Raw genomic sequence first — 16,146 nt, 5'->3', positions numbered from 1 at the left:
TTAGAGACCAAGGGCTTGACGGTAGCTCTTGGCCTTACTCTTTTTCCGACTCGTCCTGGGCCACCTTGGCAGTTTCCTTGGGGGTGGCCTTCCAGCCATTGGGACACTGCTTGATTCCATGGCCCTTCTGCCCACATTTGACGCATAGCCCAGATGCGCGGCGGCGGTCCCTTTCCTCCGGGGTGACGTAATTGGGGTCCTTGGATAGGCGGACCCTGGTGGTAGTAGTGGAGGAAGTGGTTGCGGTGACCGGGGACTTGGCAGGAGCTTTTTTTGGCCGGTTCTCCTCATTCTCCCGACGAGTGTTATCAATTTTGACCGAGGCAGCAAATATGGCCTCAAGGTCGTTGTCTGGGATATTGTCCTTTGTGGACAGGAGTTCTTTTACCTTCCAGTGAAGGCCGCATGTGAACTGGGCAATGTACGCCTCAGTGTTCCAGTCAAGTTCCGCCATGAGGTTGCGGAATTCGGTGACGTACTCAGACGTAGTAGTGGTCTGAGTCAACGCGGCTATCTTCCTGGCGGCCGCTCGCTTGGCATCAGGGTCGGCAAATGCCTCCTTGAACTTGGCCGTTAAGGCCTGGATGGTGGTTGGCGGGTTACCCTCGCCCTTGATGATGGCCCCTATGAGGGGAAGTGCCCAATCCGCTGCTTTGTCTGTCATGTGGTAAAGGATCCACACAACCATCTGCTCTTCCTCGTCAAATTGGTCCCTGTGAAGGGCAACCCAGAGCATCATTCGATCCAGCCATTGGGTGGCTTTGCGGCCCCTGGTGTCTCCCTTGTATGGGTTGGGGAGGTCCATCTTGGGTCTTTTTACGCTGGACCCAGCATTGAAGGGGGTGAGGGATCCAAGGTGCCTTCTAGGCGTTCCCTGAGGCTCCTTTTTGGGGTGCCTTGGCTCTTTGTCTTCCTCAGAATCAAATTCTGTTCCTCTTGATGGCCTGAATGGGGCCTTGAGCCCAGGCCTAACCGTGCCTGGAGTGTGGGCTTCTCCCCCTGTGTGGGTAGGGGGAGTGACAGGCCCAGCCGATGGGCCAGGCTTGGTTTGAGGGACTCCTTGATCCTTATCCCCAAGGAGGTCCGCTGTTTCCTTGCATATGGCCCTAAGCTCAGTGATTTGTTGGCTTTGGGCGCGGATTTGGTCCTGCAGGGACCCAACTGTGGCTGTGAGGGCTGTGATAGCCTCGAGGAGAGCGGTAGGGGACGGCTCTGGTTCCATCCTGGGCAAGTCTTGCGGAGCGGGAGATGTGCTGCGAGAGGCCGGTTGGGAGTGGGGTGGAATGGAACGTCGAGAGGAGCAAGAGGAAGGCCGGGAGTAAGGGTGTGGGGCTCCAGAGCGAGTGGAGGGAATAATGAAACGGCGTGGGGGGAATGGGTGCCTGGTACAGGACTTATGAGCGGTTTTTACGCAAGATGTTGTTCGCTAACTCCTTGCGTCAAGCACCTAGCGTTGGACAATCCCTACAGCAAATCAGCAGATCTGGCGATCGTGATATGTGCGGGTTTTTTGCAAGCGGGTGTTTCAGCTGTCTAGGAGCGCTACTTGCAGAGTTCCGGCGAAACTCGTGGTATACGGGCAATCAGAGCCTGTCAGCCTTATAGCAATTTGGTACTACGTGGGACCGACGCTAGTTTGATTATTAATAGCAAAAGGCGAGTCCGTTCACGTGATTTCCCTTGTGCTAGTACTGGAGGTCCTCTCGTTGTCGATCAAAGCCTACACAAGTCGATTTTACAATGTCGTGACCCAACTGTAAGGTTGGTCACACGCTAGTGGATCGGGCGCTTGGGGCCGTACTACTACAAACAAGGTTATACGACTACTATCTAAGGCTATGCTAAGGTTACGTAAGGTAACCGTCTACTTGACTGAACTACTGGCAAGGGGGGCTTAGCCCTGGAGGTGTGGTGAGCGCAATAAAGGGTGAGCTTCTGAACTACTAAGGGCCGGCTACTTAGCTGGCTGGGGATGGTCCTCCTCAATGGTATGAGACAAGGTAAAATCGACTTGGGGTCTCCAAGCGATTTCCCTGCTGTATATATAGACAATTCTACTAACTACATGTGGTCTGTGCGTGTGTGAATAGAAGCCTACATGTGAAAAGAGAAGCATGCTGCGGGCTGCGTAGAAGCGTGGATTTCTCCTAAGCGCCCTTGGCACGGCATCTTGGTGCGGTATCTCGGCATAATATGCGCCGAGATCACGTGATTGAAAAAGTGAAGATACAGAGTTCGTAAAAAATAGTAAAAATATCAGAAAAATCAGGCGAGTCCAGTGGTATAATTTGGGGGATTGTAACAGTAACCCACTTAGCTACTTAGTCCACACCGCCTTAAGCGGCTTTCTCGCTGTAGTTACATAGCTGGTCATTGCCCTTACAGCCTTGGCCATTGTAGTATAGCTGGTCGTCGCCGTAGGATAGCTTGCCGCCGCCTTACGCGGTTCTCTACTTAGATACATCCGGCCGCAAGCGCCCTCCTCCTCGACGTCCTTACAGACGTCTAGGACAGAGTGCAATGTCCCCCAGCAATATATATTATTCATATATCACTGTGCATCACATATACTATATATATCTTTGACAGTGGATATATATGGTAATAACCTTTCCAGATATAGGTTATGACATAAAGGCTATACTACTAGCACTTAAGGCACTCTACTATTAACTACTGTTGACAAGGGGGCCTTAGGCCTGGGAGGTGTGATGAGTAAAGTGAGGTGGGGTAAGTGTTTGGACTACTGAGGGGCCTGCTACTTAGCTGGCTGACTACCTTCTCTAATGAGTAAGAGACAACATCAGCAAAACCAGTTTCTACTTTAAAGTACTTTAAAGTCAAAAAAGTTGAATAAGACAAGTCCATAATTATTCTGTCAAAAAAATAGGTCCAGTAATTTAAAGTACTAACTTGCTTTGTAAGTACACTAAATTACTGTGAGATTTTTAAAGTTGCTTGAAAGTGGATTTTAAGTATTGGGTTGCCACTTAAAAACTGCTTTAAATTACCGTCAAAACAGCAAAAAAACCGAAAAATTGAACTGGCTCAATTCAAAGCACTCAAAATTAGAGCCCAAGAAAAGTATGTTAGCTTGAATCACTTGTTGTGGAAATTCCAATTCTTGGACCTTCTTTGGGTTTCATGGCATGACTCAGATACATATGATTTTGTTTGCATCCAGGCAATTTCATAAATAATTCTATATACAGACATTGCGACTACATTGAGAGATTAGATCAGCAGGCCTGGCCTTGTCCAAAAGAATGCACAAGTAAAGACACGTCTGAAAATTAAACAGATTTAAGAATGAGAGGCATACTAATAAGCGGAAGACATGGTAAATAACGGGTTCAGGACATAAGTGTGTTATTCAATCAACATTTGAAAGGTAAAGCAGCTGAATTACAAAGGTAAGTTAATCATCAGATTCCTCCATAAAGATAAGCTCCTCAACGGGCTGTTCACTGTCATCTTGAAGGCTGGAATCCACAGGCGTTTTTGCCCAAGCAGGTATCCAGCAGATTTCAATTGACGAGCTACAAGACCAATTGCCATGAGTTGCTTGTTGAACCACAGGAGTGTTTTGACACCTCACAGGATATTCTCCAGGCGGCAAGGAGTGCTGCGTTCCCAACAGCCCCGCTACCGGTTGTTGATTGCGTGTCACGTCTGTTAGCTTCTCCACAGGCAGCGGTGACAAGCTATTACCCTGCAGGGACATCTGTGAGTTACCAAGACCTGCCTCTTCCTCCTTTGAAGAGCTGCCCAAGGAGTCTTTGCTGTCTATTCTGTGTATTAGCTCTGTACCCTGCAGAAAACGGCAAGAAACTTACCCAATGAATATAGTTGGACCTTGCTAACATAAACTTTGCATGTGTCCGGGGGATACTCTTGCGTTGGCATCTCAATCACGGGCGGTACATGACGATAACCAGTCCCGCTGCAGATGAGAATAAGTACATGCGTTGTAAGCGAGTGACCACCAAGTAATGTACTTACTGGCACCTGTCAAAAAGTTCTACGCGCCAATTCACAAGGTCTTGTCCAAGGTGATCTTCCAAGCCTATGTTGCGTAAGATGGCCATGTACATATTGAACCACGGCAATTGCTGCTCAGCGTTCAGTTTCTTGTACTTAGCAACACCGGTCTTGAACAAGCCAACGTGATAGTGGAGCTACACTTGTGTTAGTAAGGGTAAAATTTTATACTGTAAACGCACCATTGTTGCAATCAAGGCCATAATACCCAGTGGCATTGGTTGAAGATGTTTGGCCAGTTTGAAGCCAATTGAAGTTCCTGGAGTCAAAAACCAGCCGTCTCGAATGGCTAGCCAAAAGATCTCGTTGCGAAAGGCTAGGTGGTCTTTTGGCGTTAAGGTCTACGAGTCAAGTTAGATTGACATGAATACAGCGTCCAATCGACTTACCGGAGAGAGGAATCCGTCCTTGCCCATTGCCTTGACCTTCTTTTTGTTGATGTCGGGCGGATTATTGCAATCAAGCTGATAGTGCAATGAGATGTACGGTTTTGTGACCGCTTTAGCAGTATGCCGCCAATTAGAGAACCGGCCAATAATCTACACGCGCGGATGAGGCTATGATGAATTCAAAACCTAATGTACTTACCCAATCAAGGTGCGCATCTTCCATTTTGGGCGGCAGCTTGTTGCCCAGGTTCTTCTCCCTCCAAACGTTTCCCCATGCCTCGGCAGCCCAGACGTGAGCTAAAACTCCCAGATTGCAGCAATTGCCTTGAGGGTTGGGATTGGAAAGCTTCCTTGCAATATCTGCGTACGGGTTCTCCTTGAATGCCAAAATCTGCACTCGTTTAGCTACTTCCCAAACAAGCCACTTGATTTTGCCAAATCGACTGAGCTTGGCTGCTTTGTGCTTGGTAAGCGTAGCTCCACTGGCGGCCACTTCACCTTAAGGTATGGTCAGATGAAGCCTTTGTGTAGTAGAGCTATATGTGTACCTTCTTCACTATTGCTGCCATTGCCCTCATTGCCCTCCTTGGGGTCCTCCTCGCGCTGTGAAGGTTGGGATTTGGCGGCTGTCTTGGCAGAAACCTTGCGTGCTTGACTCCCCCCTTGAGCGTTGTTTCCCTTCTTGCGCTTGCAAGAGGCTTGGTTGGCAGTGGCGGCAGTGGCGGCAGCAGGGTGGGCCTTGCCTTGAGGTGGAGGACCAGCGCCGTCAGCAGGGGCGCGGTTCTGAAATTGGGCCGGAGGGTTGGCATCCTTGCAACGTTCTTGAGGTCCAGATGTCCAACGTTTATCCTGGCTGGTGCTAGTCGCGCCTCCAGTTGGGAGCTTGGGCGCTTGTTTGGACTTAGGCGCTGCTGACTTTGAAACCTTCCCAGTGGACAAGGCTTTTGCCGCTCCCGGCGACGTAGAGGGCAAGGCTTGCAATGCAGGTTGAGAGGGAGAGTTTTTAGGAGCAGGCTTTGGTGTGGAAACAGGAGGGTGGACCGGGTGGTCATTGGAGGTAGCTGGAGTTTGTATGCGTTCCACTGTATTGCGTCAGTAGATGGTCAATTTACGTCCAAAACAACTTACCCTCTTTCCCCTTGTCTTTTCTACTGCCCGTCAGAACTTTGCCTTGAGGTGACAACGGCAGTCTTTTCCTGCTTGGATCGCGGCCTTGCTTGTTGTTTGGAGTGGCGCTGGGGTAGATAGTAGTGTGGTTGGACAAATCCGCGCGTTTGAGAGTTGTCGGGATATAGGGGCGCTTGGGATTTTTGGGGGTGGAATGTGGGGTAATTGTGCTGCTGGCAACGGGCTTGTCTTGAACGGAACAAGTTTGCATCTAAAAGTGTCGTCAATGAGTAAATTCATCAAGGTACAATAAGTCAGACGCTTACCTTGTTGTTGGTCTCATTGACGAGTTCATCTTTGTTGGCTCAAGGATTGTTGAACATCTTGATGAGTTCCGGAAGCTCTAGGCCCCGCAGATTGATATCTTTCCCGTTGTATTGACGTATTGCCGCTCTATACCATCAAGTCTTGTCATTGTCGGTAGTCAAATCCTCCACCCAATGATCTACAATGAAGTGCGCGCAAGTCAATTAATTGGGAAGACATTTACAACGCGGAAGTTACTTACTGAGAATAGATGAGTCAATGGGCTCATTGGTCAAGTAGCCCTTACGCCGTTTACCTGAGGGCTCAACAATGGGAGTTGGTTGTTTTGCATTGGGCCGTGCACTAGCCTCTGACTTCTGCTTTTGTACTTCTGCCCGGTTAGCGCGCTCCTTCTTCTTGTCCGCTAACTCGGCAACTAGTTACACATAAGTGACGGGTACTTGATGCAAGGTCAAGAAACTTACAATAAGGTTGAGCGTTTTCAGGAATGCGCTGAGTGCGTTTTGGCTGCCCAGACGGCAAAGTGCCAGGTGATGAAATGTCCCTGTCTGCAAATGATCAATTAGCCCCCAATCAAATGAGAGGATATGCTACTTCAAACTCACCAGAGCCGTCTGGTGTCCCTGGGATGGAACTACTAAGCGTAGTGGGCATGTTGCAGCCTGATTGTCTAAGGTGAAAAAGCAGAAAAAAAAATGGGCAAGACAACCAATGGAGAGTGGGGGTGCAAGTGCCAGCCCAGATGTTTTGCGGCCTCTTTGTTAATAACTGGTGCAATGCTCCGGGAAAAGAGACGGCGGCGCCAAAAGGGTCCAAAAGAAGCAGGGGAGGTGGTGAATTTGCCTTCTGTGATGTACAATATTCCCTTGATCACCAAAGCTTCTTTGATGAATGATGTCACAAGTATTACGGGAATTGATTAGTCCCAGAAAGGCTGCCTAAATAACCGGATTTATTACCTTTCAACTGACTGTAAGAAAGGACATTCTCTTACGCCTTGATTTCCATAAGTTCACTGTTCTACTGTATCCGCTAGAATAATCACATATTCTATTCAGCTAATGCGTTCAAGTTGAGCCAGTCCCCCTGCTATGGTTACCAAGAGCCCAATGATTCAATGCTGGTTCTGACACACCCGCCATTGGAGCAATGACAACAGCGGCAACTATAAATGGCTGTGACCCCGCCAAATTGGCGCAATTTTAGTTTCATTCACATGATGTAAGCCTTTGCCAGTGGAACGCGTACCAAAAAAAGACGCATACATGTGTGTGAATTTTTGCAAAAAAAGGATGCCAAAAGGCCCGGGTCGTAATTAAGAAGCCTAAATGAACTTCTGGTCCTCAAGAACAGCTCCATAATTGAGAACCAAAGGGCTGGCATTAGATGACTTGAAGAATTTTTGCAAAGGGGGATCCTTGCTCACATTTTGTACATCCCCCTGATTACCATTGCCCACTCTAGATGTTGCATCAATGGTCCAACCTGGGAACTGGTGTCCTTTCTGCAAAAAGATTATTCAGTCTTTGTCTGGCGTTGGCAAACATATCTCCCAGACAAAAAAATGTCTCTCCGCCCGACAGGAGCTGAGAAGGCAGTTAGTTGTGCCTACAGCTTGTAAGCGGCAAAAAAACTCCCCAAAAGCCTGCAAGCAATGCAAGAAATCTCCTGTTGATTTGGTTGGCCTTGATCCCCATGGTACGCCCAATGTAGATGCCAATCCCCTTCCAGACGCTGATTCAGTGCCCCAGACGTCCAGCACAATTTTATTCCAGCTACCGGCCCAATGGACGTCAACGGTCTCAGTGGCAATGACAAAACCCTCAACGCACACAATGAAGACAAACGGGAGGGCAATGCACCCAAACCTGTTGGTGATCATCCGTCTGACGCTGCTCAAGTGGAGCCAGAGTACATGCCTTTTGATCCACCCCCTCCGCCCAAGCCTTTTGATAGCGCCAAGATCACCAACCCGCATCCAGACAAGACAGCCGGTGGGGTTCTACAATGGGTCGTCAACGTTGAGCGTCCGTTGCCATACGCTGTGATTTTGGAAGACCAGGAGATCTTTGAAATAGCTCATTGGCTCGCAAACCAGCCGCTAAGTGACAAAGGTAGCAATGCCTTTCTCAAAATGAGTAGGGTAAGCCCAACAAAACCATTTCTTCAACATAATTGCTGATATTGCAACAGAACCAAGACTTACCCTGGAAGAATGTGCAACAATTCAACAAGAGCATCGACTCGATGCCCCATGGTCCTGGCTGGTTTTGAAAAGAGATAAAGGTCCAAGGCGATAGAGGAATGCTTACCTTGGAGGTCTGGCTTCAAAATTCTATGCACGTCATTTGCCATCTTCTCGGAAACCCGCAATTTCGCTTGTATATGCGGTATGCACCTGTGCAGAGCTGGACATCGGCCTTGCGAGACGCTCGTATCTATAGTGAGATGTGGACAGGTGATTGGTGGTGGCAAATGCAGGTAAGCTTGACCGGTTGTTTTCTTGATATGCGTCAAAGCTTACCATTGTACTGTGCGTAGAACATTCTTGGCAAGGGCGCAACCGTATGCCCCGTGATTCTAGCCAGCGACAAAACTCAACTCACAACGTTGAGTGGAGGTTGCCAGGCGTGGCCGGTGTATCTAATGATTGGCAACATTAGCAAGCGCATTCACCGCCGCCCTGGAGAAGGCACTTCACTTCTAGTTGGGTACATACCAGCGGATAGCCTTGAGACCTGTTACTCCAAGGAGGACAAACGCTGTGAGGCAAGATGGAAGCTCTTCCACAAAGCCATGGTGCTCATTGTTTGGCCATTTGCAGAGGTATCTTGCAAAGGCAAAGAGGTGGTATGCGCCAATGGCGGAGTCCGTTGTGTGCATCCAATCTTGGCGGCGTACATGGGCGATTTGGCAGAGCAGTGGCTAGTAACTTGCACTCAACAAGATCATTGTCTGGTCTGCCTGGTTCCACCGGACAAAAAAGGCAACATTTTCAATTGTTATCCCCAACGTACGCGCAAACAGGTGCTCCAGGCAATTGATGATTATGTGCATGGGGTACGCAATACAATCAAGACACTTGGAATACGCAAGATCAAGAAGCCTTTCTGGTTGCGTATGCTGTTCACCAATATCTTTGGCTGTATGCCTCCAGATATCTTGCACCAGCTGGACAAGGGCATTTTTGGGGACTATATGGTCAAATGGAGCCGCCATATCCTTGGAAAGGGGGAATTCAACCGTTGACTCAAAGGAATGCCTTGATTTTCAGGCTTGCAGCACTTCAAGTTTGGTATCAAACCTATCCCCAGCAACCAGTGGACGGGTAACAAAGCTAAGAGCCTGGGTCAAGTTTTCTTGTCTACTGTCACTCCTGGTTCACAAACCGACCTCATTTGCGCTGCGTGGGCAATTGTCAATTTTCAGACACGCGTACGGCTCCCGGAGATATCAGACAACCAGCTTGGAGATCTGGCCAACAATCTGCGCGTCTTCCACGGGTGCAAGGGGATCTTTCTGACCTTGGGTGCAAACAAGTTGTTGAACAAGTTCCATGGTATTACTAAACTACATATGTTTATGCACTACGCTGAGTGGATACGGCGCATGGGAACTCTTGACGGTTATAATACCAAAATATCCAAACAGCTGCACATTGATTGCGTGAAGAAGCCTTGGCGCTCTACGAACCATGTGGATGCAACGGAACAAATGACCGTTCAGCTTCAGCATAAGGAAACTTGGGCAATTGCGTGTGCTCACATGTATGAGATTGGCCGGCTTCCACAAAGTCTGCAAACACATTACAAGTCCTGTGGAGCGGTCAAAAGTGCGCTGCAAACTGGCGTTCTGGTGGTGGAGAAGCAAGACAAGGAAGATTTGAGCAATGAGGTGGAGCAGCCACGAGAGCGGGCGGTAGGCGTAGAGGAGTGGTCGCCAGGAGAGATCTGGCACCCAGTGCCAAGGATCTACCTTGCAAAGACTCCGACGCAGCTCCAAGCAACCGGTACTTATCTTTCCAAGATGCACGGGGCAAGGCAAATTGTTGTACACCACTGTAAGGTGGGTACATGCTGGTGGAACGGGCGCTTAAGGCCGTACTACTACAAGCAACAAGGTAATCTACTACTATACTAGGCTATCCTAATACCACTTAAGGCGGTCTACTTATCTAAACTACTGCAAAGGGGCCTTAGGCCTGGGAGGTGTGGTAGGTTAAGTAAGGGGTTTGACTACTGATGACTAATGGGGGCCGGCTACTTAGCTGGCTGGGCGTCCTCCTCAATGAATATGAGACGAGGTAAAATTGACTTGGTGTTTCCAAGCAATTTCCCTGCTGTATTTATAGACATAAGTGCGCTATCTACATGGTCTGTGCGCGTGAGAAAAGAAGTACATGTTGGAAAAAGGAAGCATGCTGCGGACTGCGTAGAAGCGTGGATTTCTCCTAAGCGTCCTTGGCACGGCATCTCGGCGCGGCATCTCGGCATAATAAGCGCCGAGGTCACGTGATTGAAAAACAAAAGATATAGAGTCCGTAAAAAATACTAAAAATAATAGAAAAATCGGACGATTCTAATGGTATATTCAAGGAGGGTGTAACATTGCCCCCCCCTTAAAGGCTCTTGGCGGCGTCACAAGCCTTTCTGAGTTTTGCTTGGTTGAAGCGCTTGATCTCTTCTTGGCTATGTTCCAATAGCTCCTCCGGTTCCCATGAATTGTCCTCCGGACCGTATTCTTTCCATTTTATCAAATAGAACCATTTTCCCCGTTGGCATTTAGAGTCAATGATTTGTTCAACTTTGTATTCTTCTTCCCCTTCTATTGTCTCAGGGGGAGGTCGTTCTGGGAATGGCTGACTGGGTGACTTGTGGCTTTTTGATAGTAGCCCAACATAGAATACGTCATGGATTTTTAGAGTCTCTGGTAGTTCCAGGCGGTAGGCGTGGCTGGAGATTTTTTCTATGACCTTGAAGGGACCAAGTCGTTTTGGGTCCAGCTTATTTGAATTGGTTCTAAGGTCCACGTTCTTTCCATCCAGCCAGACTTTTTTGCCTATTGAAAACTCTGGTATTACTCCTTGACTCCTGGTCATACGTTCTTTACTCATTTGGAGGGCTGATTCCGCTTCTTTCCACTCCCGGGCTAGTGTATCTGCTACCGCGTCTGCTTCTGGAACGTTGGCTGGCACGTTGGACGGGTTCATGACTGGGTTTTGTCCATAGACAAGCTCAAATGGTGATTTCCCGGTTGCTTCATGTTTGGCATTATTGTATGCGTACTCTGCCAATGGTAACCACGCGGCCCAATCAGAATGGTCGGCTGCAACGTATGAGCGCAGGTAGAACTTGATAAACTGGTTGACCCTTTCCGTTTGTCCGTCTGATTCCGGGTGGTAAGCCAAGGAGAATGCTGGTCTGACCCCAAGTCGCTGATATAATGCCCTCAAGAATTTTCCTGTGAAGGTAGTTCCCCAATCTGAGATGGTTTTGACAGGCAATCCATGGAGTTTCCAGACGTGAGTGATGAACAAGTCAGCAAGACCCTTTGCGGTGACCTTTTTGGAAGTTGGGATAAAATGTCCAAACTTGGAGAAGGAGTCAATTACTACCAAGATTGCGTCGTGCCCGTTGGACTTGGGAAATCCTGTGATGAAGTCGTAGGAAATTGTGTGGAACGGGAAGGGGGGAACTTCTAAGGGTTTCAGGGCAATGACAGGGGCGTGAGCGCGGCGATTGGCTTGGCAGGTAGGACAACATTCTACCCATTCCTTGGCGGATGACTTCATACCCGGCCACCAGTAGTTGCGGCTTAGGAGCTCCAGGGTTCTTTGCTGTCCAGGGTGCCCTGCCAGGGGTGAGTCGTGGAATTCCTTGAGTAGTTGTTCCTTCAGGGTTTCCGAGTCTGGGACAACTAGTTTACCGCGGTACCAGAGGAGGTCTTCTTCCCAGTCATAATCTCTGTATGCCTTACAAATTGAAGGGGGAGCGTTGTCTGCGTCTTCTGTGAGGAATTGGATAATGGGATCAAGGGATGGGTCCTCCCTAAGCTTGGCGCGGATCTCCGTGACAATTTCCAGTTCTTCTTCTGACGTGTTGGCAAAGACTTCTGCAGGCAATATGACTTCTGGCTCTGGTGTCATATCAATGTAATCTGATCTTCTGGAGAGAGCATCCGGTTTTCCTGATTGTTTTCCTGGGTGATAGTGGATCTCAAAGTTGAAGTTGCTCAGGAAGATCCGCCAACGCGCGTGCCTTCTGTTAAATGTCCGTGCCTGCATCCAATATTCCAGGTTTCTATGATCTGTGAAAACCTGGATTGGTCTGTCCGTTGCTTCTAGGAAGATCCGCCATTCTTCTAACGCCTTGATTATGGCTAGGAGCTCCTTATCATGGGTGTCATAATTAGCCTCAGCGCCAGAGAAGGATTTAGACATGTAAGCCACTGGATGTAAGCGGTTATCTTCTCCTCTTTGACTAAGGATTGCTCCCATGGCTACTCCTGATGCATCTGTTTCCAGGTAATAAGGAAGTTCTGGATTGGAATGGACCAAGACTGGTGATTGGGTGACAAGGGTTTTTAGTTCCTGAAAGGCGGTTTCCTCCAGGTTACCCCATGACCAAGGGGTTTCCTTTTTGGTGAGATTATGTAGAGGGCGTGCGATGGAGCTAAAGTTGGGAATGAACCGGCGGAGGTAATTTACAAAACCCAGGAAGGCTTGGACCTGTTTGACTGTTTTGGGGGTAGGCCATGACGTAACTGCCTCAATTTTCTTCTGATCCATGGAGAATCCTGCAGGTGAGATGACAATTCCTAGGTAGTTGACCGTGGTTACGTGAAAATGGCATTTGGACAATTTACAGAATAGCTGGTTCTTCATTAACCAAGACAGAACTTCCCTGACGTGGGTAGGGTGATCCTTAGGGTCTTCTGAGAAAATCAGGATATTGTCCAAGTAAATGACCACTGTGACGTCAATGAGATCCCGGAATAGGTTGTTCATAAAATGTTGGAAGGCGGCCGGGGCATTAGTGAGACCAAATGGCATAACCAAATATTCAAATAGCCCATATTTAGTCCTGAATGCTGTCTTCCATTCATCTCCTTCCTTGATCCTGACGTTATTGTACCCCCATTGCAAGTCCAGTTTAGTGAACAGTTTGGCGTTTCTGAGTTTAGCCATGAGGTCGTCTTGCCTAGGGAGTGGGTAAACGTTCTTAAGTGTGACATCATTGAGCTTCCTGTAATCTACTACCAAGCATAATGACCCGTCTGCTTTTTTGACAAACATGACCGGAGCGCCTGCTGAGGAAGTGCTGGGGCGGATCTTGCCCGTTGCTAATTCCTCGTCAATGTGTTGTTTAAGCGCCTTGGATTCTGCATTGGTCATGCCGTAGATAGGTCCGGGGGAGAGTTTGGTGTCGGGTGTTAGATCAATTGAGATGTCATATTCCCTGTGTGGGGGAAGGACCTTAAACTCCTCTTCGCCAAATACCCTAGCAAATTCATGGTATTCCGTGGGCAAGTCAGCTAATGGGTTGGGGTCTGCTTCCTCCTCCGAGGCTATTTGGACTTGGTCGGGGAAAGTGATAGTGCCTTGGTTCCAATCTATGAGGGGTGACTCCTGAGTAAGCCATGTCATACCAAGTATGGCGGGTGTGTTTCCAATAGGACAGACTAGGAAAGGGATAGAGTGGGAATGGCCGTTGGCCAAAACCGTGAGGTGAACCTGGTGCCAAATGCGACCAGTCTGAGATATAGTACCATCTAACATTCTCACAACTCGTGGATTTTCAAGTTGGGTTTTTGGGATTTTATATTTTTCCACAATTGAGGGGGATATGAAGTTTGATGTGGCTCCTGAATCAATTAGGGTTTTGAGATGTTCCGTCGGGAAGTCGTGCAGTTCAAGATTGATAAACAATAAGGGTTTTTTATTTGAGTCCAGAGCTAAAGACACAAATTCATAATCTGATACATGCACATCTATTTTAGGGGCCAGGGACTTGACGGTAGTCCTTGGCCTCAGTCTTTTCCCGACCCTTCTTCTTCTGCCACCTTGGCAACCTCCTTGATCGTGGCCTTCCATCCATTTGGGCATTGTTTGATGCCATGCCCTTTTTGACCGCACTTGACGCAGAGGCCAGACGCGCGGCGACGGTCTTGTTCTTCCGGAGTGACGTAATTGGGGTCCTCTGATAAACGGACCCTGGTGGTAGTGGTGGTGGTAGAGGTGGTTGCAGCGACCGGAGCTTTGGTGGGAGCCTTCTTGGGGCGGTTTTCCTTGTTCTCCCAACGAGTATTGTCAATTTTGACCAAGGCGGCAAATATGGCCTCCAGGTCATTGTTGGGAATGTTGTCCTTGGTGGACAGGAGTTCTTTCACCTTCCAGTGAAGACCGCGCGTGAACTGGGCAATGTACGCCTCAGTGTTCCAGTCAAGTTCTGCCATGAGATTGCAGAATTCTGTGACGTACTCAGACGTGGTGGTGGTCTGAGTCAACGCGGCGATTTTCCTGGTGGCCGCCCTCTTCGCATCTGGATCGGCGAAGGCTTCTTTGAATTTGGCCGTTAAGGCCGGGATGGTAGTGGGGGGATTTCCCTTGCCCTTGATAATGGTCCCAATAATGGGAAGAGCCCAGTTGGCAGCTTTATCTGTCATGTGGTATAGAATCCACACAACCATTTGTTCCTCTTCATCAAATTGGTCTTGATGAAGCGCAACCCACAGCAGCATACGGTCTAGCCACTGGGTTGCCTTCCATCCCCTGGAGTCTCCTTTGTATGGGTCTGGGAGTTCCATTTTGGGTTGCTTTACGCTGGACCCTGCATCAAAGGGGGTGAGGGAGCTGAGGCTCCGTTTAGGCGTGTCGCGAGGCTCTTTTTTGGGAGCTCGCCTGGGTTCTTCCTCCTCTTCTGAGTCAAAGCCCATTCCTCTTGATGGGCGGAAGGGGGCCTTGAGTTCAGGCCTAACCGTTCCTGGAGTGTGCGCTTCTCCCCCTGTATGAGTGGGGGGAGTGACAGGCCCAACCAATGGGCCAGGCTGGGCTTGGGTTCCTTGGTCCTTGTCGCTGAGTAAGTTGGCGGTCTCCTTACATATGGCCTTGAGCTCATTGAGCTGTTGGCCTTGTGATTTGATTTGGTCCTGGAGGGACCTGACTGTGGCTGTGAGGGCTGTGATAGCCTCGAGTAGAGCGGCAAGGGACGGTTCCGGTTCCATCCTTGGCAAGTCTTGCAAAGTGGGAGATGCGCTGCGAGAGGGTGGTTGGGAATTGGTTGGAACGGAACGTCGAGAGGAGCAGCTAGAGGGACGGGAGTATGGGTGTGGGACTCCAGAGCGTGTGGAGGGAATGGTGGAAATGGCGTGGGGGAAGTAGTGCCTATAACAGGACTTATGGGCGGTTTTTGTGTAGTATGTGGGCGCTAAACCTTTGCGTCAAGCACCTAGCGTTGGATAGTCCCTACAACAAATCAACAGATCTAGCAATTGTGATATGAGCGGGTTTTCTACAAGCGGGTGTTTCAGCTGACTAAGGTTGCTAACTACTGTGTTCCGGCAAAACACGTGGTATGCGGGGGATTAGAGCCCGTCTGCCTTATAGCAATTTGGTACTACGTGTGGGTGGGGGGTTTTTGATTATTCTACCCCGCAAGGTGGCCCAGATCACGTGTTTTCCCTTGTGCTAGTACAGGGGGTCCTCTCCTTGTCGAACAAACCTGTCATAACCTCCTAACATATACCATTGGACTCGCACGATTTTTCTGATATTTGTAGTATTTTTTTCGGACTGGATATCTTTTGTTTTTTGATCACGTGATCTCGGCGCTTATTATGCCGAGATGCCGCGCCGAGATGCCGTGCCAAGGGCGCTTAGGAGAAATCCACGCTTCTGCGCAGCCCGCAGCACGCTTCTCATTTGTCTTAGATACTTCTTTCTCTCACAAGCACAGACCATGTAGATAGTGTGCTTTGTCTATATATACAGCAGGGAAATTGCTTGGAAACACCAAGTCGATTTTACCTCGTCTCTTACTCATTAGAGAAGGTAGTCAGCCAGCTAAGTAGCCGGCCCCTAGTAGATCTCAGACGCTCACCACCCCTTTAACCTATCACACCTCCCAGGCCTCAGGCCCCTTTGCCGACAGTAGTTAGAAGTAGAGCGCCTTAAGCGCTGATAGTATAGCCTTAGATAGTTACCTTACATAAGCTAGTGTAGTAGTACGGCCTCAAGCGCCCGCCCCCATTAGCGAGTACCCACATTACAGTGGTGTACAACAAA

General features: G+C 48.9%; 4 protein-coding genes across 4 annotated transcripts; 1 reads left to right on the top strand and 3 right to left on the bottom strand.

Annotated features, from left to right (window-relative positions):
• Positions 1 to 34: 34 nt before the first annotated feature.
• Positions 35 to 1,222, bottom strand: RhiXN_08242 (Retrotransposon-derived protein PEG10; the record flags this gene model as incomplete). Its single annotated transcript, XM_043328058.1, has 1 exon — positions 35 to 1,222. The coding sequence occupies one exon, from the start codon at positions 1,220 to 1,222 to the stop codon at positions 35 to 37; it is 1,188 nt and encodes a 395-aa protein (XP_043183443.1).
• A 2,196-nt stretch (positions 1,223 to 3,418) lies between these two features.
• On the bottom strand, positions 3,419 to 6,518 carry RhiXN_08241 (uncharacterized protein; the record flags this gene model as incomplete). The annotated part of the gene is made up of 12 exons (XM_043328057.1): positions 3,419 to 3,786; positions 3,837 to 3,943; positions 4,003 to 4,178; positions 4,224 to 4,382; positions 4,431 to 4,580; positions 4,630 to 4,928; positions 4,979 to 5,512; positions 5,559 to 5,808; positions 5,864 to 5,901; positions 6,106 to 6,279; positions 6,329 to 6,412; positions 6,470 to 6,518. The coding sequence occupies 12 exons, from the start codon at positions 6,516 to 6,518 to the stop codon at positions 3,419 to 3,421; spliced, it is 2,388 nt and encodes a 795-aa protein (XP_043183442.1).
• Positions 6,519 to 7,428: 910 nt separating this feature from the next.
• On the top strand, positions 7,429 to 9,928 carry RhiXN_08240 (cation transporter/ATPase, amino-terminal protein; the record flags this gene model as incomplete). Its single annotated transcript, XM_043328056.1, has 8 exons — positions 7,429 to 7,461; positions 7,517 to 7,562; positions 7,616 to 8,007; positions 8,058 to 8,131; positions 8,309 to 8,345; positions 8,406 to 9,108; positions 9,139 to 9,782; positions 9,833 to 9,928. 8 exons carry the CDS (start codon positions 7,429 to 7,431, stop codon positions 9,926 to 9,928), a joined length of 2,025 nt encoding a protein of 674 aa, XP_043183441.1.
• Positions 9,929 to 10,482: 554 nt separating this feature from the next.
• Positions 10,483 to 15,086, bottom strand: RhiXN_08239 (Retrotransposable element Tf2 protein; the record flags this gene model as incomplete). The annotated part of the gene is made up of 2 exons (XM_043328055.1): positions 10,483 to 13,872; positions 13,926 to 15,086. 2 exons carry the CDS (start codon positions 15,084 to 15,086, stop codon positions 10,483 to 10,485), a joined length of 4,551 nt encoding a protein of 1,516 aa, XP_043183440.1.
• Between the last annotated feature and the right edge of the window lie 1,060 nt (positions 15,087 to 16,146).

Source organism: Rhizoctonia solani, chromosome 10 (genome assembly GCF_016906535.1).
Source record: "Rhizoctonia solani chromosome 10, complete sequence".
Taxonomy (NCBI): Eukaryota; Fungi; Basidiomycota; class Agaricomycetes; order Cantharellales; family Ceratobasidiaceae; genus Rhizoctonia; species Rhizoctonia solani.
Note: the sequence above shows the minus strand (reverse complement) of the source record. Positions and strands in the feature narration are given on the sequence as shown.